A 26,929-nucleotide genomic window follows, 5' to 3' on the forward strand; every position below is an offset into this window, starting at 1 on the left:
AAGCAGGCTCCCCACTGAGCAGGGAGCCCGATGCGGGACTCGATCCCGGGACTCCAGGATCATGACCTGAGCCGAAGGCAGTTGCTCAACCAACTGAGCCACCCAGGCGCCCAATATAGAGATTACTTTAAATGTGTAGATTGCCTTGGGTAGTATAAACATTTTAACAATATCTGTTTTTCTAATCTATGAGCATGCAATGCCTTTCCATTTTTCTTTTCATTTTTTAAAGTAGGATCCACACCCAGCGTGGAGCCCAATGTGAAGCTTGAACTCACAATGCTGAGATCAAGACCTGAGCTGAGATTAAGAGTTGGACGCTTAACCAACTGAGCCATACAGGAGACCCTATCTTTCCATTGCTTTCTTTCTTTCTTTTTTTTAAAGATTTTATTTATTTATTTGACAGAGAGACACAGTGAGAGAGGGAACACAAGCAGGGGGAGTGGGAGAGGGAGAAGCAGGCTTCCCGCCGAGCAGGGAGCCCAATGCGGGGCTCGATCCCAGGACCCTGGGATCATGACCTGAGCCGAAGGCAGATGCTTAACGACTGAGCCACCCAGGCGCCCCCCTATCTTTCCATTTCTTTGTGTCATCTTCTATTTCTTTCATCAATATTTTAGAGTTTTCAGAGTATAGGTCCTTTGACCTCTTTGGTTAGATTTATTCCCAAGTACTTTACTATTTTTGGTGCAATTGTATATGGGATTGTCTTTTTGTTTTGTTTTCTTAATTTCTTTCTGCTGCTTTATTATTAGTGTATAAAAATGCAACAAATTTCTTTTTTTTTTTTAAAGGAAATAAACAGTAGGATGGGGAGACGAAAAAGCAAGTTAAACTTGAGGGTTTTTTTTTTTTTAAGATTTTATTTATTTATTTGACAGAGACACAGTGAGAAAGGGAATACAAGCAGGGGAAGCGGGAGAGGGAGAAGCAGGCTTCCCACTGAGCAGGCAGCCCGATGCAGGGCTTGATCCCAGGACCCTGGGATCATGACCTGAGCCGAAGGCAGACACTTAATGACTGAACCACCCAGGCGCCCCATGCAACAAATTTCTTTATATTGATTTTGTATCCTATGATCTTACTAAATTCATTTATTAGTTCTAGTAGTTCTTTGGTGGCATCTCTAGGGTTTTCTATATATAGTGTCATGTCATCTGCAAATAGTGGAAGTTTTACTTCTTCCTTACCAATTTGGATGCCTTTTATTTCTTTCTGTTATTTGTTTATTTCTGATTGCTGTGGCTAGGATTTCCAGTTCTTTGTTGAATAAAAGTGGTGAAAGTGGACATCCTTGTCTTGTTCTTGACCTCAAGGGAAAAGTTCTCAGTTTTCCCCCCTTTCAGTACGGTGTTAGCTGTGGGTTTTTCATATGAGGCCTTTATTATGTTGAATTATGTTCCCTGTAAACCTACTGTGTTGAGGTTTTTTTTTTTAATATCATGAATGGATGTTATATTTTGTCAAATGCTATTTCTGCATCTTTTGAAATGATATGATTTTTATCCTTTCTCTTATTGATGCTGGTATATTACACTGATTGATTTACAAATATTGAACCAGGCTTGCATTCTGAGATAAATCCCACTTGATTGTGGTGAATGATTTTTTTAATGCACTGTTGGATTCAGTTTGCTAATATTTTATTACGGATTTTTCTATCTATGTTCATCAGAGATATTGGTCTGTAGTTTTCATTTTTTGTAGTGTCTTTATCTGGTTTTGGTATCAGGGTAATACTGGCCTCATAAAATGAATACGGAAGTTTTCCTTCCTCTTCTATTTTTTGGAATAGTTTGAGAAGAATAGGTACTAACTCTTCTTTATTTTTTAAAACAAGATTTATTTATTTATTTATTTATTTAAGAGTGCAAGAGCGGGGGGGGGGCGGAGGGGGAGAGAGAGAGAGTCCTAAGCAGACTCTGAGCTGAGTGCAGTGCCCAACACAGGGCTCAATCTGACGAATGTGAGATCATGACCTGAGCCGAAATCAAGAGTCGGATGTGTAACGGACTGAGCCACCAAGATGCCCCCTTACTCTTTAAATGTTTGGTAGAATTCACCTGTGACGCTGTCTGGTCCTGGACTTTTGTTTGTTGGGAGTTTTTTTTATTAGATTCAATTTCATTGCTGATAATCGGTCTGTTCAAATTTTCTATTTCTTCCTGCTTCAGTTTGGTAGGTTATATGTTTCTAGGAATTTATCCATTTCTTCTAGGTTGTCCAATTTGTTGGCATATAATTTTTCTTAGTATTTTCTTACAATTGTTTGTATTTCTGTGGTGTCAGTTATTATTTCTCCTCTTTCATTTGTGATATTGTTTGAGTCCTTTCTTTTTTTTTTTTTTTTTGGATGAATTTGGCTAGAGGTTTATCAATTTTGTTGATTTTTTTTCAACGAAGCAGCTCCTGGTTTCATTAATCTGTTCTACTATTTTTTTTTAGCTTCTATATCAGTTATTTCTGCTCTGATCTTTATTATTTCCTTCTGCTGGTTTTGGGTTTTGTTTGTTCTTTTGTGAGCTCCTTTAGGTGTAAGGTTAGGTTGTTTATTTGAGATTTCTAATGACTTTTTTTTTTTTAAGATTTTATTTATTTATTTGAGAGAGAGAGAATGAGACACAGAGAGCATGAGAGGGAAGAGGATCAGAGGGAGAAGCAGACCCCCCGCTGAGCAGGGAGCCCGATGTGGGACTCGATCCCGGGACTCCAGGATCATGACCTGAGCCGAAGGCAGTCGCTTAACCAACTGAGCCACCCAGGTACCCCATGTTTATTTGAGATTTCTCTTGCTTTGTGAGGTAGGTCTGTATTGCTATAAACTTCCCTCGTAGAACAGCTTTTGCTGCATCCCAAAGATTTTGGACCGTTGTGTTTTCATTTTCATTTCTCTCTGTGTACTTTTTGATTTCTTCTTTGATTTCTTGGTTGACCCATTCATTGTTTAGTAGCATGTTATTTAACCTCCATGTATTTGTGGTATTTCCAGGTTTTTGCTTGTGGTTGACTTCAAGTTTCATAGTGCTGTGGTCAGAAAAGATATATAGGACTTCAATCTTTTTAAACTTGTTGAGACTTACTTTGTGGCCTACTATGTGATCTATTCTGGAGAATGTTCCGTGTGCACTTGAAATGAATGTGTATTCTGCTGTTCTAGGTTGGAATGTTCTAAATATATCTGTTAAATCCATCTGGTCCAATGTGTCATTCAAGGCCACTGTTTTCTTGTTGATTTTCTGTTTGTTTCCATTGATTTAAGTGTTACCCATTCTCTTTTAATAAATTCTCCACATTATAGCCTGAGTGATTTTTTTTAAAAACATAGGTCTGAAATAACAATAATAAGAACAACACTATTTATGGAGTCCTTATTTAATGTGCCAAGCACTGTTCTAAGCATTTGTGTACTAACCTATTCCCTATTCAATCACCATTGTTCCTTTCTAGCTTTGGTTTCTCTTTTTTTGGGGGGGCGGGGCGGCGTGAGGTGTCCGTGACCAAATTTATCCCTGAGGCCCAGCATGGGGGATCAGGGCCCATGGATCACAGTGTTTCTGTGGCAGCCTTTCAGGCCAGTGCCGGCCACGGGGTGGGCAGGCACTGAATTTGACACAGCTGCAGTGTTTTTTTTTTTTTTTTAAATCTATAAAACAAGTTTCAAATTTCTTACCAAGGTATTCACGAACTGGACTCCAGCAATAATTGTCTTCTCTTTAAATAATAGCTTCATTGAGATATAATTCATATACCATACAATTCACCCAGTGAAAGTGTACAACTCAATGGTTTTTAGTATATTCAGAGTTGTGTAACCATCACCACAATTTTAGGATATTTTCATCACCCCAAAAAGAAACCCTATACCCATCAGCAATCACTCCACATTTCCTCCACTCCCCAAACCCTCAAACCCAAACCTCCCAGCTCTAGGCAACTGCTAATCTACTTTCTGATTCTGTAGATTTACGTAATCTGAATAATTCATATAAATGAAATAATAACCATATATAGTCTCTTGTGACTGGCTTCTTCCATTTAGCATGTTTTTAAGCTTCACCCATGCTGTAGCATGTATCAGTAATTCATTCCTTCTCATGGCTGAATAATTTTCTATTATATAGAGATATATATAGATATAGATAGAGAGAGACATTTTGTTTACTCATCAGATGATGGACATTTTGGTTGTTTCCATTTTTAAGTTATAAGGAATAATGATACTACAAACACTCATGTACAGGTTTTTGTGTGGACATATGATTTTACTGTTCTTGGGTATATACCTAGAAGTGGAATTATTGGATCATATGATTACTCTATGTTTAACCTTTTAAAAGGAAGTGCCAGACTGTTTTCCAAAGCAGCTGTACCATTTTAAAAAAATCCCACCAACCATGTATGAGGGTTCCAGTTTCTCCACATCCTCCCAACACTTGTCCTTTTGATTGTAGTGGGTGTGAAGCGGTATCTCATTATGGATTTCATTTACATTTTCCTGATAGTTAATGATGTTAAGTATCTTTTCATGTGCTTACTGACCATTTGTATATCTTCTTTGGACATTTGTCTATTCAGATCATTTGTCCGTTCTTTTTTGTAAACTATTTCTTTCTTTTTTTTTTAGATTTTATTTGAGAGAGACAGAGAGAGAGTGAGTGAGCACAAGCACAGGGTGGGGAGAGGGAGGGAGAGCAGCAGAGGCAGAGGGAGAAGCAGGCTCCCCACTGAGTAGGGAGCCCGACACGGCGCTTGATCCCAGGACCTGGGATCATGACCTGAGCCAAAGGCAGACGCTTAACTGACTGAGCCACCCAGGCGCCCCTTTTGGTCCATTTTTAATTGGGTTATTTGCTTTTTATTATTGAGTTATAGGAATTCTTTATATATTCTGGATATAAGTCTCATCAGATATCTACGGTTTGCAAATATTTTCTCCCATTTTGTGGGTTGCCTTTTTATTTTCTTAATTGTGGCATTAAAATTTTTAATTTTGATGAATCCAATTTACTTTTTCTTTTGTTGCTTCTGCTTTTTGTGTCTTTTATAAGGAATCATTTGCCTAATCTAAGGTCATGAAGATTTACTCCTGTTTTCTTCTGAGAGTTTTTATAGTTTTAGCTCTTACATTTAGATATATGATCCTTTTGGAGTTAATTTTTGTATACAATGTGAAGAAGGGGTCCAACTTCAATCTTTTGCATGTGGATATGCAGTTGCTCCAGCACCATTTGCTGAAGACTATTCTTTCCTCATTAAAGCATCTTGGCACCGTAGACATCTTGGCATCCTTGGCACGTGGGTTTACTTCTGGACTGGCAATTTATTCCACTGATCTAGATTTCTATCCTTATACCTACAGCACACTGTACTGTTTACTGGAGCTTTGTGTTAAGTTTTGAAATTAGGAATTTCTTCTTCTCTTTCAAGACTATTTTGCCTATTCTGTGTCCCTTGAATTCCCATATGAATTTTAGGACTAGCTGGCCCATTTCCATGAAAAATCCAGCAGGGACTATGATAGGGAGTGTGTTGAATCTGTAGATTGATTTGGGGAATACTGCCATTTTAACAGTATTAAGTCTTGGGTGCCTGGGTGGCTCAGTTGGTTGAGCGACTGCCTTCGGATCAGGTCATGATCCTGGAGTCCCGGGATCGAGTCCCGCATCGGGCTCCCTGCTCGGCAGGGAGTCTGCTTCTCCCTCTGACCCTCCTCCTCTCATGCTCTCTGTCTCTCATTCTCTCTCTCTCACTCAAATAAATAAATAAAATCTTAAAAACAAACAAAAAAAACCCCCAAAAAACCCCCACAATATTAAGTCTTCCAATCTGTGAACATGGGATGTCCCTCCATTTATTTAGATCTTCTTTAATTTCTTTCAACAACGTTTTGTAGTTTTCAGAGAATAAGTTTTGGACTTTTTTTTGTTAAATTTATTTTTTAAGTATTTTATTCTTTTTTTTTTTTTTTTAAGATTTTATTTATTTTTTGACAGAGAGAGACACAGTGAGAGAGGGAACACAAGCAGGGGGAGTGGGAGAGGGAGAAGCAGGCCTCCCACGGAGCAGGGAGCCCGAAGCAGGGCTGGATCCCAGGACCCTGGGATCATGACCTGAGCCGAAGGCAGATGCTTAACGACTGAGCCAGCCAGGCGCCCCTTATTTATTTTTTTAAAGATTTTTATTTATTTTTTTGACAGATAGAGACACAGTGAGAGAGAGGGAACACAGGCAGGGGGAGTGGGAGAGGGAGAAGCAGGCTTCCCTGCCGAGCAGGGAGCCTGATGCAGGGCTTGGTCCCAGGACCCTGAGATCATGACCTGAGCCAAGGGCAGACGCTTAACGACTGAGCCACCCAGGCGCCCCTGTGTATTATATTTTAAAATGTTCTCAGCTTAGGGGTGCCTGGGTGGCTCAGTTGGTTAAGTGTCCAACTCTTGATTTTGGCTCAGGTCATGGTCTTGGGGTCATGAGATATTGACCCTGTGTGGGGCTTCACACTCAGTGGGGAGTCTGCTTGAGGATTCTCTCCCTCTGCCTCTCTCCCCACTCATGTGTGCTCTCTCCCTCTCTCTCTGAAATAAATAAATCTTTAAAAATACTTTTCAGTTTAATTTTCTAATATGGTAAAAATAGATAGATATAACTTACCTAAATAAACCTCTTTGAAGTCACCAATAATTTTTAAGAGTACAAAAAGGTTCTGCAGTAGAAATGTCTGAGAACTGCTTTACTAAGGTATAACCATTATATAATAAATTTCACATATTTAAAGTCTATAATATGAGGTATTTTTAAAAAAGATTTTATTTATTTGAGAGAGAGAGAGAGAGAGAGAGAGCACGAGCAGTGGGGAGGAGCAGAGGGAGAGGGAGAAGCAGGCTCCTTGCTGAGCAGGGAGCCCGACGTGGGGCTTGATCCCAGGAGCCCAAGATCATGACCTGAGCCGAAGGCAGACGCTGAACCAACTAAGCCGCCCAGGCACCCCATATGAGGTATGTTTTTGTTACAATTTTTTGTTGTGACTGAAAAATTATTGAGCAAATAACAGCCCTTTATTGGAGAAGTATCAAAACTGACTATTTGGTCCAATTATAGCATAATTTTGTGCCACAATATTATGAGTTTTGACATGTGTACATCTTAAAGAAACCATTAAAACATTAAGATTATGAACATATTCATCACCCTTAAAAGTTGCCTCCTGTCCTTCATAGTTCCTCCCTTTTTCTTGCTCTATTCATTTTCCCTTGACCCTAGACAACTATTGATTTGCTTTCTGTCACTATAGATTAGTATGAGTTTTCTAGAATTTTATATAAATGGAATCAGATACAATGTACCCTCTTTTGTCTAGCTTCTCTCTCAACCTAATTATTTTGAGATTCATTTTATATATCAATATTGCCTTTTGCAAAGTTTTTGAGTAGCATTTCATTGTAGGAATATACCACAATTTGGTTAGCCTTAGATGGCTAGCTGGATCAGAATATGTCATTTTGATATGGTCCTCCTGAAGTAGGAACATGGTTCCTATTTTTTTTTTAAAGATTTTATTTATTTATTTATTTGAGAGAGAGAGAGAGAAACAGCATGAGCGGGGGAGGAGGGTACAGGGAGAGGAAGAAACTGGCTTCCTGCTGAGCAGAGAGCCTGATGTTGGGCTCGATCCCAGGACCCTGGGAGTTGAAGGCAGATGCTTAACCAACTGAGCCACACAGACGTCCCTGGAACAGGGATATTTTTATGTGGACAAAAAGCAAACCACTAAACTTAGCTTTTACAATTACTAAATAGCGGCCTCACCATCAATCTATATTTCTATCGTTGTACCAGGACCCCTATCCTCCCTGTGTCTCATGGATTGGCTATGGTCAAAGTAACACCCATAAAATTACACCAGAATACCAGAACAATTATTTAAGCCTGTGATCTAGGGTTTGACAGACACATGCGAGACCTTTATACAGAGGGCAGAGGCACTCTTCATGTGGTAAGCAGGTAGAGAGCTACACAGCGCTGAAATGGGCCTTTGAGTGGCTAAGTGGTGTTAGTGTCTTTATAGAATAAAGGGTCTACTCATAACTGCTGCTGTAGGAATGGCTGTTGTAGGGAAAGATCCCTTGCCTTATTCCTGAAGTAGATAGACAGACATGGGAAAGACTGGCGGAGGCAGGGGGATGACAAATGGCACTAGGGCCTGGAAGGGAGTGGGGTGGAAAGCAGCAGTGTTATTCCTAGACCCTGCCCTTTGAGAGAATGGAATATGCTCTCACCCTGATATCCATACGCATGTCCACGGTTGGCGTGGTGAAGCATCTGGATGGGCCAGTTGCTTTTTATAAAATATCCTGGTTCCTAGGTTTGGAAAGGGAAAGATCTCAGACATCTGATGACTGATTTTAGGGATAAAGGTTAAAGGCCCCTAAGGAAAAGAGAGAAGCGTCCTTTCCACTGAAGCTACCTTTTTGATAGCAGTAACAGTTCTAGTTTCCTGTCTTATAAAAAAAAATTTGCTTTCATAGGATCCTGGAGTTCCCAGGGGCTGTGACTGAAGATCAACAAAGCTCTTTCCCTGTCTCTAGTTTGTTCCTCCAATAAAGGAAAGAGAGAAATGCCAAACCAGTTAGCAGACATCCAACTCTCTATTTCTTCCCATCAAAAATTCACTCACCTCTCAGGAGAGGAGAAATCAAGTTCCTTTGATGAGGTGTGAGCAAGTTGTTCTGGGGTCCATCTTGCAATGCAGCTGGGGAATGCAGTACACATATCAGAGGCAGGGAAGGAAAAGGGGCTATATATTGGGATCTGTAGAAACAATGAGAAAAATGGTATACCTGTCACCACAAATCCTTTTGGAACAAAGAAGTATAAATAAATTTGTAAATTTGTGTTTAAAAAATTTACTTTATGTAGACAAATAAAATTTGCTGAGTATTTTCTATGTGTTGAATGCTGTACTAAGCAATTCACATGCATTTTCTCATTTAAACTTCACAATAATCTTATGAGGCAGGTACTATTATTATCCCCATTTTATATACTATGCTATCAGATTGCTTTTTAGTTACTTTATTTGTTTATGCTCCTGCTCTTCCAGCTAGTTTGTGAACTCCTGACTGGATATCATTTTATTTTACATGTGAGGATAATCTGGCTGTGGTATTTCTTGTCTCATGACTACCAGGGCTGATGTGAAAAGACCTTCTTCCACAGCAACTGTTTAACTCTTCATCACTTTCTCATGCAGTCATTCATGCATTCAATATTTACTGACTCCCACCCTGCCAGACCCTGGGCCAGGCATGCATGATAAGAGAGATGAAAAAAACCCTGCGATCTTTGCTTTGATAGAGCTCCCCCATCTGGGACAGTCTGGAAAATTCTTTCTTTTATAGTTAAACTCCTTGAGTGTCTGTACTTACTATCATTGAGTCCCCTCTTTCCATTCCCTCTCTTTTTATCTTTTTGACAGTTAAAAAATATTTATCTATTTATTTTTTAAACATTTTATTTATTTATTTGTCAGAGAGAGAGAGAGAGCACACACAAGCAGGGTGAGCGGCAGGCAGAGGGAGAAGCAGGCTCCCCACTGAACAGAGAGCCCAATGTGGGACTCAGTGCCAGGACCCTGAGATCATGACCTGAGCTGAAGGCAGACACTTAACTGACTGAGCCACCCAGGCATCCCAGAAATTTTTATTTAAATCCAATTAATTTAACATATAATGTATTACTGATTTCAGAAATAGAGGTCAGTGATTCATCAGTTGCATATAGCACCCAGTGCTCATTATATCATGTGCCCTCCTTAATGTCCATCACCCAGTTACCCCATCCCCCCACCCCCTCCCCTCCAGCAACCCTCAGTTTGTTTCCTATGATTAAGAGTCTCTTATAGTTTGTCTCCCTCTCTGATTTTGTTTTGTTTTTTTCCTTTCTTCCCCTGTGATCACCTGTTTCGTTAGAACAATTTTAGGGACACCTGGGTGGCTCAGTCAGTTAAGCGTCTGCCTTCAGCTCAGGTCATGATTCCAGGGTCCTGGGATCGAGCCCCGCACTGGGCTCCTTGCTCAGCGGGGAGCCTGCTTCTCCCTCTGCCCGCTGCTTCCCCTGCTTGTGCTCTCTCTCTCTCTCTCTGACAAATAAAATCTTAAAAAAAAAAAAAAAGCAATGATTTTAATGTAATAGAGTTCTTTTAAAAATTTTTTTTACTAAGTTTTTTTTAATTTATTTGACACAGAGAGAGAGAGACAGCAAGAGAGGGAACACAAGCAGGGGGAGTGGGAGAGGGAGAAGCAGGCCTCCCACTAAGCAGGGAGCCCGATGCGGGGCTCGATCCCAGGACCCTGGGATCATGACCTGAGCTGAAGGCAGACGCTTAACGACTGAGCCACCCAGGAGCCCCTGTAATAGAGTTTTTAAAAAGTTCAACGAATGTGGTTTCAAACTCCATGCTGCAATTAATCTTACTTTATTTAAAAATTGAGATACGGCCATTTGTGACAACATGGATGGATCTAAAGGGTATGATGCTAAGTGAAATAAGACAGAGAAAGACAAATACCCTATGATTTCACTTATATGTGGAATCTAAAAAACAAAAGAAATTAATAAAGAAAAAAGTATAAACAGACCCATAAATACAGAGAACAAACTGACGGTTGCTAGAGGGGAGGGGGATGGGCAATCAGTGAAGGGGGTAGGAGATACAGGCTTCCAGTTATGGAATGAGTAAGTCACGGGAATAAAAGGCACAGCACAGAGAATACAGGCAATGGTATTGTAATGGTGCTGTATGGTGACGGATAGTGGCTGCACTTGGGGTGAGCACAGCATAACACATAAACTTGTCCAATCACTGTGTTGTACACCCGATACTAATGTAACACTGTGTGTCAACTATACTCAAGTAAAAAAATTTTTTTAATTGAGATATAATCAATGTATTATAAAGTTCATCCTTTGAAATTGTTCAATTCAGTGGTTTTTAATATATTCAGAGTTGTGCATCCATCACCACTGTGTAATTCCACTATGTACGCCACTGTGTAATTTTTATCACCCTAAACAGGTCATGAGGTCATTATGAGACACAAATACATAATGTGTTCTGTAAGCTGGGAAGTACCAAACACATGTAAAGGATCTTCTTATAGATTTGGCTCAGCGGAACTCTTACTGGTTAAGACTGAATCAGGATACGTACCAGGGATCCTGGGGTCTCCACCCCACGTCTTGATTGTCTTTCTTCTTTGAAGTGCATCAAACTCTCCAGAGGGGAGACAGCAACTTTTATCTGCCCCTGGCACTCTCCACTGAAGTCTGTGATGTTGTACCATCCACAGACAAACTGGAAGCCAGAAAGAAGTGGGGAGAGGTCCACCGAGGCAAAGCCAATCACCCTCTCTTCATCTGTGGGGGAAAGAGAAGAGCTGGGCAGCGTGGCTGGGCAAGTCTTGCCACTGACATTAGAGGCTCCTCGCAGAGAAGACAGATAATGAGAATGAGAGAGACAGCCTGCTTTCACTACCAAAAATTCTCTTTCTGTATGGCAGGGAAAAGCTAGCAGAGTTCAGTTTTGTTTTCTTGATATAGGAATTGGAAAACAACCTTAAACAGCAAATTCTTCTTTTCCCTACATTATCACGTCTCAGTGATTTTCCTCAGGGCAGTGGGTCTTGAAAGAAATCATTTGAAAGACCATCACCCTTGGAATTATGAGGGAGTTGCATTTTCCCATTCATACTTGTCTGTATTTTTCAAATTCTCTATAACGTACATATGTATTATATTTAATTAAGAACAAAAGTGATATAAATCACAAAAGAAAGACAAATAACTCTCCCTAGAAAACCAGTACATGGTGCAAAATAAGAGCTTGGACTCAGGCTTGTAACAGGGCTGCCCTTATTGAGTAAGAAGACCCCTTCTTGATTGGACAAGCAACCATGCAACGACCTTTGTTCTCAGACTCACTGCTTCTTGTTCCTCATTTCTGACATGTAAGTAGCTGGAAATTTTTAAGAGGAGTGGCCATTAGTTTTCCCAGTTTCTTGTACATGCCGCTGTTGACAATGAACTCATTACACACTGTCTAACATTTGTTTAGACAGCTTGCTCTTCTTTAGACTGGGACCTACCTAAAAGCTGAGACCAAGTATCATTCGCTTTATGTTTCCTACACTCTCTATTCCTGGCATAAATCTTCCCACATTATGAGAAAGTTGATAAACAACCACTGAGAACACAAATGAACTGGCCAACATAGAGTGGGACAAAGAAGCAATGCACCACAACAGCTAATCTGAGTGTGGCTTTGATTTGAAAACACATTACTTTAACTCCCCAAACCTCAAGTCTCACGTATACAATGAGAAGTACTGAACCAAGATCCTCTTCAACTTAAGATCCTCCGAGACTTAAGAGTCTAGGAACGTTTGACGTTGTGTTCCTCAGAGTAGGAGTCAAGTAATTCTTACCCAATGGGAGTGAAGACTGATGGCTAGAACCATTAATTTTCACTCCAAAGATTTTTTTATAGCTTTGCAAAGAAAAATAATCTTGCTTTATTTGGTCATCCAAGCATAACCTGTTCTTAATAGACTGTAACTTTAGGTAACACGTTGAGGGTTTTTCCTAACACGAAAGCACTACATCTTAAACATACCTGAGGAGAAATCAGGCTAAGTTGATCATTGAGAAAAACAATAGCTTTGAAGAGCTCAGTTTAATATCATATTTAGCGGGGCAACCCATCATTCTTTCTTTGTAGTTTTATGTTCTAATGATCTCAAACTTACTTCATACTCTTTCTTTACTCCAGATTTTTGTATTTGCTGTTGCCTCTGACTATACTATGTCATGCCCTTCATTTCTCAGCTCCAGGAAGCCTTCTGTGACATCCTCAGTTTGAGTCAGATATCCCCTACGAGAACACCCTATATTTGCCTCATCATACTATCCTCCAATTGTTTGTCTTCCCCCCGGGACATAAGCTCCATGAGGACAGAGACCATCTATGCCTTATTTTACTTTTTTTTTTTTTTTTCTTATTTTACTTTTGAATCCTTAGCACTTAGCATAGTGCCTAGCATAGAGTAGGAACTCAAATATTCACTGAACACAGCTTGGTCTGGCTTGCATAGCTGAGGCTGTGTGGAAAGGGTGGAGTTAAGGGAAGAGAGGCCTCTACCTCTACTGAGAGACAGAGCTAGGTAAGTGTGGTCAGCTGGGTCTAGGCACTTTCCCCATCTCCATTTACAACAGGGTTTTACAGCATTCTCTAGGGGTCATGGAAGATAGGGAATTTATTTTGTTCTTCTCTATACCAAATAGCCCTAGCACAGTATCTGACACATAGTAGGCATAATAAAAATAGCTCCATTTATTAAGTACCAATTATGTGCCAAAAATCTTATAAATATTATCTCTAATCCTTATAAAAATCCTGTAGGCCAGGTACTATAATCCTAATTTTATTAATAAGGAAACAAAGGCTCAAAGAGGTAAAGTGTTTGGCTTAGGTCATGTAATTTATGAATGGCAGAGCCAAAATTTGAATCCAGGTCCATATAAGACCAAAGTTACTCTTTTTTTTTCTTGTTACAGTAAGTGCTGAATTGAGGTAAACCTTGGTCTGCTCGACAATCTCTGGAGTACTTTAGAGAAAAGAGAAGAATAGAAAGGCAGGGAGGAGGGTGAAGCCTAGTTAAATACAGCAGGAATTCCTTGTGTTGATTCAGAGAAAATGGATTTATGATCAGCTTCTGCCACATTTATGAGGTTAGGTGGGGGTGGGGGACATGATAAGTGAATCCAAGGCAGGAGCATGGGACAAATCATTGAAATCGGACTCACAGCATCATTTCCAAACAGAAGCACTAGAAGAGAGATAGGTAAGTCAATTTCCTTTACACACTGACTACTCTCCGGTCTTTATGAGGCTCTGGGGTTAGCTCTGAAACTTATCACAGGCAAATAAAAACTGTAATGCTGTAGTCTCAAAACAACTGAAGGTTTGGAAACTAGGCCCTAGCAAGAATCCTAAAGGAGCTAGATTTATAGGAGGGATTTACTTAAGACAAAATTTCCTAAGTATAGAAGCAGTGAGAGAGCTGGATGTCCTCATCCACTCACTTTTCCCAGCCAATGATGTTACTAGCATGGTGAAGTACAAAGGTGAAGGCTGTATAGCCAGTCGGAACTGGGTTCAAATCCTGGCTCCGCTGATTTTTTAAAAAAGATTTTATTTATTTATTTGGCAGAGAGAGAGAGTAAGCACAAGTAGGGGGAGCTGCAGTAAGAGGGAGAGGGAGAAGCAGGCTCCCCACTGAGCAGGGAGCCCGATGCAGGGCTCGATCCCAGGACCCTGGGATCATGACCCGAGCCGAAGGCAGACGCCTAACGACTGAGCCACCCAGGTGCCTGGCTCCACTGATGAATAGGTATATGACCTTAGTCAAGCCGCTAAACTTCCTTGGGCCTCAGGTGTTACATTTGTAACACTGAATGAATTATGTTTTTATATTGCAGGATTAGAGATGTTTGTAAAGTTCTCAGCACATTGCCATTCACTAATAAGAACGATAAAAACTGAGATGGTTTTACTAAGTATCAGGCATTCATTTAATTCTCCCACTGAGGTAGGTACTATTATCCCTATTTTATAAATAAAGAAACTGAAGCAAAGAGAAATTAAGTCATTCACCCAAGGTCATACTACCTTGTAAGGGGTAAGAACTGGTATCTGAATCCCAAGAATGTGGCTTTAGAGTCTGTGCTCTTGATGTTGTTGAATTGCGCCTCTTAATAATGGTAGCTGAATAAAACTAGGTTCAAGGATCATGATGTCAGCACCTCCATCCTGGGGAGGCTCTTAAAACAAGACTCTAGTCTTAGGTACTGCTTAAAAATGCTGGGGTCTTGGTTAATAAGCCAGAGTCAGTAGAAGGTATAACATCATACAAAGGGGGAGAAATCACCTGTGTATGGCAGGCTGTACGTTGTGACTGTTGAGATACAACTGGAAAGATTAAATGTACTTGGACTTCTGCACTAAGCAGGTAGTCAAACAAAATGACATGACTTCCAAGGATTTAAATTCCCTAGGAGAATAATGTGGCTTCTGTGAGACTCCCTCTAACACATATATGCATCCCCTGCATCACAAGTGCCATGGTTTCACTTGGTTAAAAAAAGAAAAGGATTGGGAAATTGTCAACAGGATGTGAACTTATTTTCACAGACAGATATTCACAGAATAGAGTTCATACCTCCTTTATGCCAAACTTTGAAGACCAGAGTTTGTTGAGGGTCCAAAAGAAGCTCTTTTGATAGCCTATTAAGAAAAACAACCACCATAAATTAATGGTGTAGGAAGCATCTGCCGTACGAAACTTAGATTTGAAGAATATCTTGTAGTATGCAAAGCACTTTCCTAACATTTTCATTTCAACTTCATGGTCATCTTCTAGGATGTATTTTTACCTTCACAGTTAAAATGAGGGATGGAAGCTCAGAGAGAAGTAACTTGCCAAGACTTGCAATCAGGCTCCCCTGATGCAGTACTTTCCCACCTGATGATATCTGCCACATTGAAACTCTGTTTCTCAGGATGAGAGGGAGTGTGGAAAGGGAGCTCCTCAAGATGTAAGGAACAGTTTTACTGGAGCAGAGCAGGGATTCTTTTTATCTAATGTGGAAAGGGGAATGGTGAGAAGGGAGGAGGAAGGGAAAAACAACATCCACTGAGTTCCTACTGTGGGCCACGCATGGTGCCTAGTGTCTCATATATGTGTAATCTGCACAAAAGCCTGGACATGGCATTATTATCCCTGCTTTACAGATGAAAAAGGTGGGCTCAGAGAGGTGAAGTGACTTGCTCAAGGTCACACGGGAGTAAGTGGCAGGGCTAGGATTTAAAGCTTACTTTGCTTGATTCTAAAGCTACACTGTACAGAGGCAAGGCACCAAAATAAGAAAGTATCCAATTTTCATAGCAGATAAAGAAGGTGATGTGGAGGTCAATGAACACCTCTAATACATTTTATATGAAGTGACTTATACCATTTTAAATTTTTTTTTTTTTTTTTAGATTTTATTTATTTATTTGAGAGAGAGAGAATGAGAGACAGAGAGCACGAGAGGGAGGAGGGTCAGAGGAGAAGCAGACTCCCTGCCGAGCAGGGAGCCCGATGCGGGACTCAATCCGGGGACTCCAGGATCACGACCTGAGCCAAAGGCAGTTGCTTAACCAACTGAGCCACCCAGGCACCCGACTTACACCATTTTAAATTACAAAGATTTGGAAAGTTCCACACCAGGTGCCATGGCTTCAGGAGGAGATCCAGGGAACACCAAGAGACTTAATTTCCTTCCCTAGATACCCCTGGGGAACTAAAGAGAACCCACTTCAAGACCAGTGAGAGGCACTGTGTGAAGTAAGTACTGTGTCAAAAATCTGAATTCTAGCTGGTGGTCAGTGCATTCTAGCTCTACTATGGTCACCTGAGTGACCCTGAGAACTCAGACTTTTTGAGCCCTGGCTTTCTTACTGTTAAATGGGATAGTATTTTCTACCTACAAGGTTGCTAGGAGCATCAAATGAAACAATTTTGTGATAGAGCAACTGTAAACAGAACCATTACTCATTTTTCTTCTCATCTTTCCTCTGCTACCAACAGACTACGTAACCTCCCTTGGTCCACAGTATTTAAAGTGAGGGGATTAAATTAGGAGACTGTCAATGTCCCTTTGTCAAGTCCATAAAGTTAAGCTCTGAATGAATAAATCATCTTCACTTACAAGCTTAGCCCTCTAGCCTCCTGCCTTTTAAGGCAGATTTGATATTTTAGATCAAGTACCTGGCCACAATGGCGAGAATTTCTATAATTTCCAGTAGCTCACCATAGATAGAACTACACCGTAGTTCTAGCTCCTGACTCAGGTCAGCCTCTCAAATTTCAAAACACTGGACATGTGAACAACTGCTGAGGCTCAATTAGGTACGTAAACACTGTGAGAAAACAGCGGATGAGACACCATGTGGTGTGGCTAGTGTTGGTGGACAAGAGAGAAACTTTATAGGTGACGCAGGATAAAAGTAAGGGTAACAGTAGTTATATTAGAACTCACACTTTTAATGACGATGAAACAGATACAACGAAGAAAAGGGAGGATGAGCTCTGCACCTCAGCCCTGGGCCTGTATGTCAGCCCCTGACCTCTGAACCGTGCTGCGGCAAGCCTGACAGGACTCCACCTCCAATTCTTTGAGGCTTCCAAAGGAGATCTAACATTTGTTGAGTACCTGCTATGTACCATGAGGTAATTTTCCTAAATGTCACCTAATTTGGACCTCACAATAACCCTGTAGAAGTTAACCCCACTTTGCAGATGAGGAATCTGAGGCTCAGAGATATAATGTAATTTGTTCACACAGCTAGTAAATGAGATAGGGTTGGAGGCCACGTCTCTCTAGGTGCAAAGCCCAGGCTCCTTCCACTGCACCAGGAATCTTCAAGGATATACAATCCACAGCCTTTCCTGAAATTAGTTTGCTCTGCCTTCTTCACCTAAATAAATTGTGTACATTCTTCAGTACTTAGCTGAATTATCTCTTTTTTTCCTCAGCTGAATTATCTTATTTAAAAAGCTTTCTCTGAACTTCTAGGTTAGCCTAAATTATCTTTCTGAGAGGCACTAGAATCCTTTTTTACTACTTTTACAGCACTTGTCACATTCTAATGTATATTTTCCCAGGCAGATTATGAACAGCTCAATAGCAGGAACTGTCTTAATCTTCTTTAATTCCCAGTCCCTAGAACAGAGCAGAGCATATAACAGGTCTTTACTGAATAATTTTTGAGTTGTACTGAGCTCAAAAGAGCTCAAAAAGAGTTAAAAAAAAAAAATACTGCAGTAAGACTTTTAAACCACTACTAGCTGTGAATTCATAAGCACCAGGATTAAATAACTGGTTGATAAGAAAAGCATTTTCCAGGCCTACTCAATATTGTTGTGTCCTCATACTCCTTGATCTGAGTTTGTCTCTTGGAACAAAAAGAAGATTCTGGAAGGCTGACGGGATATCATAAAATACAAACCTTGATTGCTGTTGAAAATTCCAGATGGGGGAATCTGTGTTTTCAACCACTTGGGTGTAGATAGGAGATGCATCATCAGCCGTTGCAAAGGATACACAACAACTGGGTGTCAACACTTTCCGCTCGGTCAAGGGACTCCCTGAAATAGAACACAGTGGAATGACTGACTGTACGGTGCCAGAGAGAACATGCTGGAAGCCTGCCATTAAACAGTTATAAGCAGGACCATTTTTAACTATTCCCTGTATCTGAAGTGTTTCTCGTGTCCTTTCTGCTACTAAAACTGTCCTTTCAAGGCTCAGTTCGTAAATATTCCCCAGTGAGGGATGACTTCTCCCATCTCCTTACACTTTGTGGGATGATGGAAAATACTGGATTGAGAAGCAAAAGTAGAACTGCAAAACACCCTAGACTTAGGAGTCACAATATCAATTATCAGCTCTGCCATATACATTCTATGTGACTTTGGGCAAGGCCACTCTAGGCCACAGCTTCCTCAAATGGGGCCTATGATACTTACACCTCCTAAGTGGTTATAAGGATTAAAAATAAATAATAATGGGTAACATATATCACTTACTATGTGACAGGTACTGTTCTAAGTACTATATATGTATTAACTCATTTGAACCTTACAACAACCTACCTGTGAGGTAGGTTTTATTATTACTCCCATTATATAGATGGAAAAACTGGAGTACAGAAAGATTAAACATCTATTAAGTGGTCACACATTTATTAAATAATAGAACTGAGAGAGTTCAATTCAAGATTCTGGCTCAAGAGTCCAAGCTCTCAGCCATTTTTTGTATTGCCCCACCAAAGTAAAGAAACGTTACTTTACTGAGTAACTGTGCTGGTATTAACTTTTACAAGATCAGGTTTCCAGTGTGGGAGACTCAGTCATTCAGTCTCTCCCAAAACAAAGTAAAATGTTTTTTTTTTTCCTCCTTCCTAGGACAGTAAGTAGCAGCATGTAAGGGTAAATTTGAACTAGGGGGCTGTATGGAGGCAATATGAAGGCTTTAAGGCTCTTTATTTCTTTCATTCAAAACCCAAACACAGAAATCAGAATGTGTATTTTTCACATTTTGCCAGGCTCTGTTCCAGTGCTAATGAAGACCTAGAGCAGTTTTTCTTTAGTTGTCTCATTTTACCCAAAAGATCATTTCTGTGTTATGTCTCTGTTTTATAGAGGGGGGGATTTGAGGTCCACAGAAGGAGCACGAATGTCCTGAATTATATTCATTACAAATTCAACCTTAACAGTTGTGAGATATTAGAGAGCATACTTTTCATATAAGATCTCAATATGTTGCCTAAACTTACTGACCTATTCTCTTCAAAGAAATATAATTGTTTGTTGAGGACTCAATTTAAGTTAGAAAATATAACATTAAAATCTTTTATATGTGAGGGGGAAAAAAATGTAAAATGAAGATGACTGCTGATACCAGATAGTCTATAACTGAGCTGTCCAACAAGATAACCACTAGCCACATGTGGCTATTTAACTTCAAATTAATGAAAATAAGTAAGATGAAAAATTCCGTTTCTTAACTGCACTAGCCACATTTCAAGTGCTCAATAGCCACATGTGGCTAGTGGCTACCATACTGGACAGTAAAGATATAATACATTTCTATCATAGTATAGAATTCTTTTGGACAGTGCTGAATAGACTATATAATACAGGGTCTATATATTCCATAAGATCACTTTCAGCTCTAAAGTGCTATCAATCTCAGGATTATAGATGGAGAGAAAGGAAAAGGAGAAAAAGAAGTATCTAAAACATAATTTATGTGATCCAGAGCAACCAAAAACTCTCATCATCACTATTACCACAGGGTCTCTCAGCATACATGATGTTAAATGGCTGGAGTGAGTTCTATTTCTTATAACTGGACGCCCCCTGACATAGCTGCTCTCTCTCTCTTAGCCTTACCTTTCTTTCTCCCACTTTCCTTAGAAAGTCTCAAGCTTCTCAAAACTGATTTCTTCCAATAAAATGTCATAAATCCTCACAGCTAAGAAGAGATAATCTGCTTCTATGTTGGCAGTTCCCACAGCATTCTATAATAATTTGTGTCTGTGTTTCCCTCACTAAACTGAGAGTTCCCTGAATGCACGGAGTAGGCCCAAGGCCCTTATAAAAGGTTTGCAGACTCACTACTACCTTTGTCTGTAGACAGTTGCCAGGCTTGGAGAAATGAGAGAAGCTGCCTTATCTGCCTGCGGTGTGCACCAGCGGAGGACAACCACATCTGCTCAGGAAAGCTCCGAGAGAGATCAGCAGAGAGGACCAACTGTGGTTCTGGGAGGCAGGACCCTAGGTTCCTGTGTATTCTGACCCTCATTTAGCATGACATGTCGGGTACTTCATTCTGGCTCTCTGGGTATCAGTTTCCTCATCTGAAACGTGCTCCCAAATCATTTCCCACAATAAAACTATGATTCTAGATGTCTACTAGTAATGCTCAGATTTCTCGTTCACAGCACCCATCCCCTCCTCCACCCCGCCCCACCCCTTTTAAGGTTTGTTATTTTTGAAGATACTATCTGCTAAAGGCCTTGAGATAAAACTACTATTTTGACTTTGGAAGAAAAATTTTTCCTTCTTCAGTCTTGAATAGAAATATTCCTTTCAGCCAAACAGGCAGGTGACAAATCAGCTTGAGAAAGCAGGTCTGTCAGGTTTCCCTGGCTCTCTCCTTGTAGGTGAAAATTCAGGTGGGCCTGTTTACATTTCTGGAAAAGGTCACGTTCTAAAATACTTTTGGAGGCTGCCCAGAAGAAAGCCACTATACCTCCCACAGGTTGGGATACACACCAAGAGCAGTTAAGGGGACTTGAGATGAACTAGCTTTACCATATTCACTAGACTTCCTGTGTTTTACATAAATATATGCATCAAGAAAGATATCATTGTTTCAAAGAGATTAAAATAACAACCCCTTATGTTTAGATAACACCTTATAGCTTATAAACTTTTCTTACTGATAATGTACCTGAAAATCACACAAGATAGGTGACTCTATCCCTATTTCACAAGTAAGGCAACCAGCCAACAGAGAGGTAAAGTGGCTTGCTCACTGCACACCTGGCTAACTAACTAGCGTTTGTAAGACCAAGCCAGGTTTCCTGACTACCTACTCCAGGGTTCTTCTAATGCAATAGGTCTAATTAACTCTATTTGGTTAAGAGCTCCCCCTCTGGCCTGGAATGAATGCATGGTAACTTTCCCCTCAAGTGATGCCCAATTTTGTGTATTAACAAAAACTTAGTCCAGTTCCATTAAAGCAACGTTAACTGACAATTTCTCTGTGTCACACATGCCCAGATGAGTCAGGTTTGATTCCTGATCTGAGGGAGACAGACACACAGACAATTAAAATAAGAGAAAGACTATACCAAAAGCACAGGGAGCTGTGGGAACCCAGAGGGGCTCCTAACCCTGCCTCGGTAGGTTAAAGGGAACCTCTAAAGGCTGATGATACCGTAGATAATTTTGGTTTTTACTGAGTATAACTTAGATTAACCTAAATAATTTTACCTCTCTGTTCCTCAGTGCCTTACTCGTAAAACAGCTAGAGACGCCTGTCATGTCTGGTTTGTAAGAATACAACTCTGAGAAGTACTGAAGGTGATTCATAAAGAAAGGGTCTTCAGAGCTTTCTCTAACAAAAGTATTCAAGAACCTCTTTTATTTTCAGAACCAGGGCCACAGTGCGGACCATAGAAAGTTCAAAGCTGCTTCAGATTTAAGCTTTGCTGAGGGCAAAACTCATAATTCAGAGCTGTTGGTGAATCTTCTGCATGCAGCCTTGCATGAAAAATGATTTTCACAAAAGCCTGGCAAATTATGGCTGACTCAGAGAGGGTGGCATGAGTTGCCCTCAGCTACATGTTCTCAGATGATGACAGTCAAAGAGAATCTTAAGAGATGAACTTGTATGAGCATCACATTTTATAGCTGTGGAGAAGGGAAATGGGTTTGCTCAAAGTCACAAAGCAAGTTAATGGCTTAGCTAGGGTCAGAACCTAGTCCACTGACTCGCATTCCAGAACATCTTCTATTATATCATCATTTGGAAGGCACATTTCAGAGAGATGATGTGCAGGTCTATATTCTCAGGACCAAACACCAGGGCCTAACAGACACATAAACTTTGTGGGAGGAAAGACTATATGGTCTATCACCGAGGGTGGGAATCAGGAGACAACAGAGACCTCTGAAAGTCAGATATCCACCCTGATGAGTGCTCTTCCCTGGATAAATAGAAAGAGGCCAAATAACAAGCGATTTATAGATTGGTAATTCATACCAGGAATTTTAGAGGTGTTAAGTATCATATTAACAAACAAGAGGACATTATTTGCTTAGCTGCATCATGAAGATCAGGGTGCTGGGGCACAACAACACACAGTCCCAGGAACAGACAGCTAGTGGAGAGACACATTTCTAGACATTTTCAGCACAGACTAGTATATGATATGAAGGAGGAAAACAGTGTGGGAGTAGGGGTGGTGGTATGGGGGAGATTGGGGAACCTAGAGGGAGGTTTTGTGCTAACAGAGGTAGTCAGTAGGCTTCAAAGTGTTGGTGTAAACTTAGTCTACTCCCGAAAGATGAGAAAGTTTGTTGAAAAGGAGAGAAAAAAGGCATTCTAGGAAGAGAAAAGAGCATGCATGGTCAAAGGCTTGGTAGTAAGAGAGAGAAAAGGGTTTTAGCAAAACGTGAACTGTGGAATTAAGACATGGTGAAAGATGAAGCTGGGAAGACTGATTAAATCAGGCCATGTGGGCGGCACTCTGTGTGCTGTCACCGAGTGCGGGGGATACGAAGCCAACAAAGTATTTTCAGTTGAGAGAGGTCATATTCGTGGACCAGACATATAACCTCAACAGCAGAATGAAAAAGATATTGAAAGAGAATACTGGAAGCAGCAACCATTGAGAGGGCTATCCCATTTGTCCAAGTTTCTGAGGCCTGAACAGGCAAGGTGGCACTAAGAATGGAGAAAAGGTGACAGAAATTTGCTGTGTAAGAGGCCATGATCCTATACCTTGTATTTGGACACAGTGGAACTTGATAAGTATTTGTTGAATAAATCTATTAATCCCTGTGACTTATCCTCTTTTAAATTCCCCATTAGCAATTTTCCTGCAGGAGAGACAAAGTAGGAAATGAGAGTAGGCGGCATTGGACTAAGGCTTCAGATTCATCCACTTCCTCATTTAACAAATATTTACTGCTTATTATGTGTCAGATACACTTCTAGGTGTTGAGGATTTAGTGGAAATAAAACAAAACAAAAATCCCTGTTTCTGTAGGACTCATATTCTTCTAGGAGGACAGAAAATAAACAAAACACACTATTAAAGCCTACAGACAAAAATAAAGCAGGAAGGAGGGACAGAAAATGTTGGGGAGGAGCTACAATTTTAGATGGGTGGTCAGGGAAGGCCTTGTGAGACAAAGTTATTTAACTAAAGACATGCCAAAAGTTAAGAATATTCCTAGCAGAGGAACATCAGATCCAAAGGCCCTGAGGCAGGAGTCTGTCTATATTTCAGAAAAAGTAAAGAGGGGCCAGCATGGTTGGAACAGGGTGAATGACGGGAAGAGCAGGATGCCAGCTGGAGCTTGGTAGCTGGGGAAAGGGAGAAAGGAATCCAGGCTAAGAAAGGTGCGTGAGCAAAGGCCCAGGGAATGGCTTGTTGTTTGTTGTGGTAGGAAAGCAAAAGAAGCCACACACTACTGGAGGAAATCACCAATGTGCATTCTCAACCACGCTAAAATCATGTCAATTAGTCTTAGCTGAGCCCTTGGTTGAGCTCAGCAATCTTCTTATCTATTTCTACATGATTCTCACAGCTCCCCTGCAATGACCAGCCAAAAGAGGATCCAGCCAAAGAGGATCAGTTGCTATCATGATTCCCCCATGCCCCCCCTAAGCAAGCTCAGAACATATACTTTTCCACTTTAATACCTTTGTTTAAGTTGAAATACCCACCTGGAGTTTTATCCCACCTTCCTGAAATCCTATTCATTCTAAAAAGTTCTCCTGATTTCTCAGACATACTCATTTTTCTATTCTAAACTCTCTAAACACTATATATTGTAGTGCCCTTTTGGCCTTCAGAACATTTTGCTTTATATATCATTAATCGTGTAGTTGCCAGTCTTCTTAAACGGGTTATCAGCTCTCGGAGGACAGAATGTGTTATTTGCTCTGTCCTCTCTGTATCTGCACTGGCCCTACAGAGATTTACTACTTGCAAAATTGAACTGCCATTCTTGCAATGTAAGCACAGGACTGGGTGTGCAATATATACCCCCCCTGGGCTAGAGTGACTGGTAAACACAGTGTAGACAGGGTTAACCAGCAAACACAGTCATATCTCATACCTGAACTTACAGAGCTCGTGGTCGGATTAACCCATACATGACTCTTCCTGCCACATGGAGATGCTCCTTACTGAAAAGAGCAGATTGTTCCTAAACCAGAAGAGGAGGTTGCACAGAAGAAAGTGATATCCCAGAAGAAACTGAAGAAAGGAAAACTTATGGTCTGGGAGTAAATTCTGCATAAAGTAAATGCAAATAAAAGTAAAAACAGAAAAAAAAAAAAGTAACTTGCTGTCTAATGGAAAAGTTACAAGTATATTTGTATTGCTTTGTATTTGTACTTTTGCAATATGAGGACTCCCCCTAAAATGGAATGTAAACCCTATTTTTGTGTTTTAAATTCTATTTTATGCAATAACAACGAAACAGAACAATTCTTACAAAAAATAAAAGTTTTTTGTGCTTTCCTTAAATTCATTCATCTATTGATTTTTCTCTTTTAAAAAATTCAGTTTTTATACATTATACTTGTCAAAAATAGGCTGCTTTGGTGAGTCAATAAAAAAGCAAAAATTATTTCCCAATTTTGTGACTCATAGGGGATCTTATTATCTTTAATACAATAAAGTAAGGACTGTAGTTGGAGAACACTTTGTCCTGAGATAAAACATTTCAAGGTTTCAAAGGTTATGAGAAGGATGAGAACCTCAGGGGTCATTATAGCAGCTTATACCCTGGGAATAATGCCTGTTGGTGGTGTGTACAGAGAGAAACAGAAATGAAAGGTAAACACAGTTACTATGGCATGAGTTTTGTTTCTGTTCCAACACAGCACAAATTGAGAGAGGCCAACACAGAGATGATAGGAGCTAAGTAGGGAGGCCAAACGAAAAGATGTATATTGAAGGCTTTGGTTGTCTGGCTCACACATAGAGGATACACACCTGCAAGATGGAGGGAGACAATAACTTTCTCAAAGTCCCACACATACAACTTACTGTCTGGGAATACACAGCTGAGGATATTCCTACTAGAATGTAAGCTCCACATGGGCACGATTTTTATCTGTGTTGTTCACTGCTTTATCCCCAGCACCACGGATAGTGCTTGCATAGCATATACTACACAAGTCTTGTTGAAGGGATGATGAGTGAACAAATAAGATAAGGTCTCTGCTCTTCAACAGCTCATATCTAGTAGAGAAGAAAACCATGCAAACAATTTCAATACCATGTGATATATGCTATGATAAAGAGGGCAAAAAACTGCCGGGAGAGCAAACAGGAGGGGGACCTTTACGTCAGGGAAACTAAACAGTTAGTCTTAAGAGAGGAATTGGAATTAGGCAGGGAAAAGAGAAGGGTGATGGCAAAGAGAAAGTTTTAGGAGAGATTACAAGGCTGAAGAAAGAGTAAGGCAAGGGTTCTTTGTGCCATGGACTCCTTTGGCTGTCTGGGGAGGTCTATGGGCCTCTTCTTTTAACAGTGTGGACATTGCCAGTTATATATTAATTTTGCGTGTTGTTTTTTTTGAGAGAGAGAGGAGGGAGAGGGACGGGGGGAGAGAGAGACAGAGAGAGAGAGAGAGAATCGTAAGCAGACTCCATGCTGTGTGGAGCCTGATGCGGGCCTCGATCTCACGATCCTGCAATCATGAACTGAGCTGAAATCAAGAGTTGGATGCTTAACTGACTGAGCCACGCAGGCACCCCAATGTGTGTGTGTGTTTTAAAGATTTTATTTATTTATTTGTGGGGGGGAGAGCAAGAGAGAGAACACGAGTTGGGGGGAGAGGCAGACGGAGAGGGAGAAGCAGGCTCCCCACTGAACAGAAGAGAGGCCGACGTGGGGCTCGATCCCAGGACCCTGGGATCATGACCTGAGCCAAAGGCAGACATTTAAGCGACTGAGCCACCCAGGTGTTCCTCTGTGTGTTTTTTTAAATGCATAATGTAGATACACAGGATTATGTAAAAATCAAATTATATTAGCATCATTATCAAAATGCTAAAAAAGCTGTGACCTGCTAATATATATGCTTTATTAATATGTAACAAGATCTAACTGTAGGTTTTATAACTACTATAATTTTGAAGTAATAACAGGTATAAAAAGATATCTGCAAGAACCACACTGTGATATGAAAATAACTGTGATTTCTATTGCTGACAACTTCATAGATACTGCTAATATTACTAGGGTCTAATGCCTACGTTCACAACTGTAGGAAATGTTAAATTTTTAGTTAGACGTTAATAAAATTCAGATGTGATTATTTTCCTATCCAAGTTTACCATCCTGATTTTTTATCCTTGGGTCCTCTGGGGTTTAGGGATCCAGTGTTAAGAATTCTTGGTCGCAGGTACATAATGAAGAGGGCCCGAAATGGTAGCAATGAAAAGGAAAAAGGAGTCCTAAGAGAAATTTAAGAGATACAATTTAATGAATTTGATGATTTGATGGTGGATA

The 26,929-nt window shown here is 40.3% G+C and overlaps 1 protein-coding gene and 1 non-coding gene across 3 annotated transcripts in view; both read right to left on the reverse strand.

Moving 5' to 3' along the window:
* Positions 1-26,929, reverse strand: part of C2CD3 (C2 domain containing 3 centriole elongation regulator) — a 142,991-nt gene that overhangs the window by 28,257 nt on the left and 87,805 nt on the right. For both annotated transcript variants that reach the window (XM_044919337.1, XM_021704643.2), the window contains exons 25-28: positions 18,107-18,245; positions 15,276-15,340; positions 11,210-11,415; positions 8,675-8,808 (exon numbers count right to left, since the gene is read on the reverse strand). In XM_044919337.1, the coding sequence (XP_044775272.1) occupies positions 8,675-8,808; positions 11,210-11,415; positions 15,276-15,340; positions 18,107-18,245 (544 nt within the window). The remainder of the gene's footprint in view (positions 1-8,674; positions 8,809-11,209; positions 11,416-15,275; positions 15,341-18,106; positions 18,246-26,929) is intronic.
* Positions 3,489-3,623, reverse strand: LOC123326315. The gene has a single exon (XR_006541019.1). It is a non-coding gene; the product is annotated as a small nucleolar RNA SNORA5 (small nucleolar RNA).

This window comes from Neomonachus schauinslandi, chromosome 11 (assembly GCF_002201575.2).
Source record: "Neomonachus schauinslandi chromosome 11, ASM220157v2, whole genome shotgun sequence".
Classification (NCBI taxonomy): domain Eukaryota; kingdom Metazoa; phylum Chordata; class Mammalia; order Carnivora; family Phocidae; genus Neomonachus; species Neomonachus schauinslandi.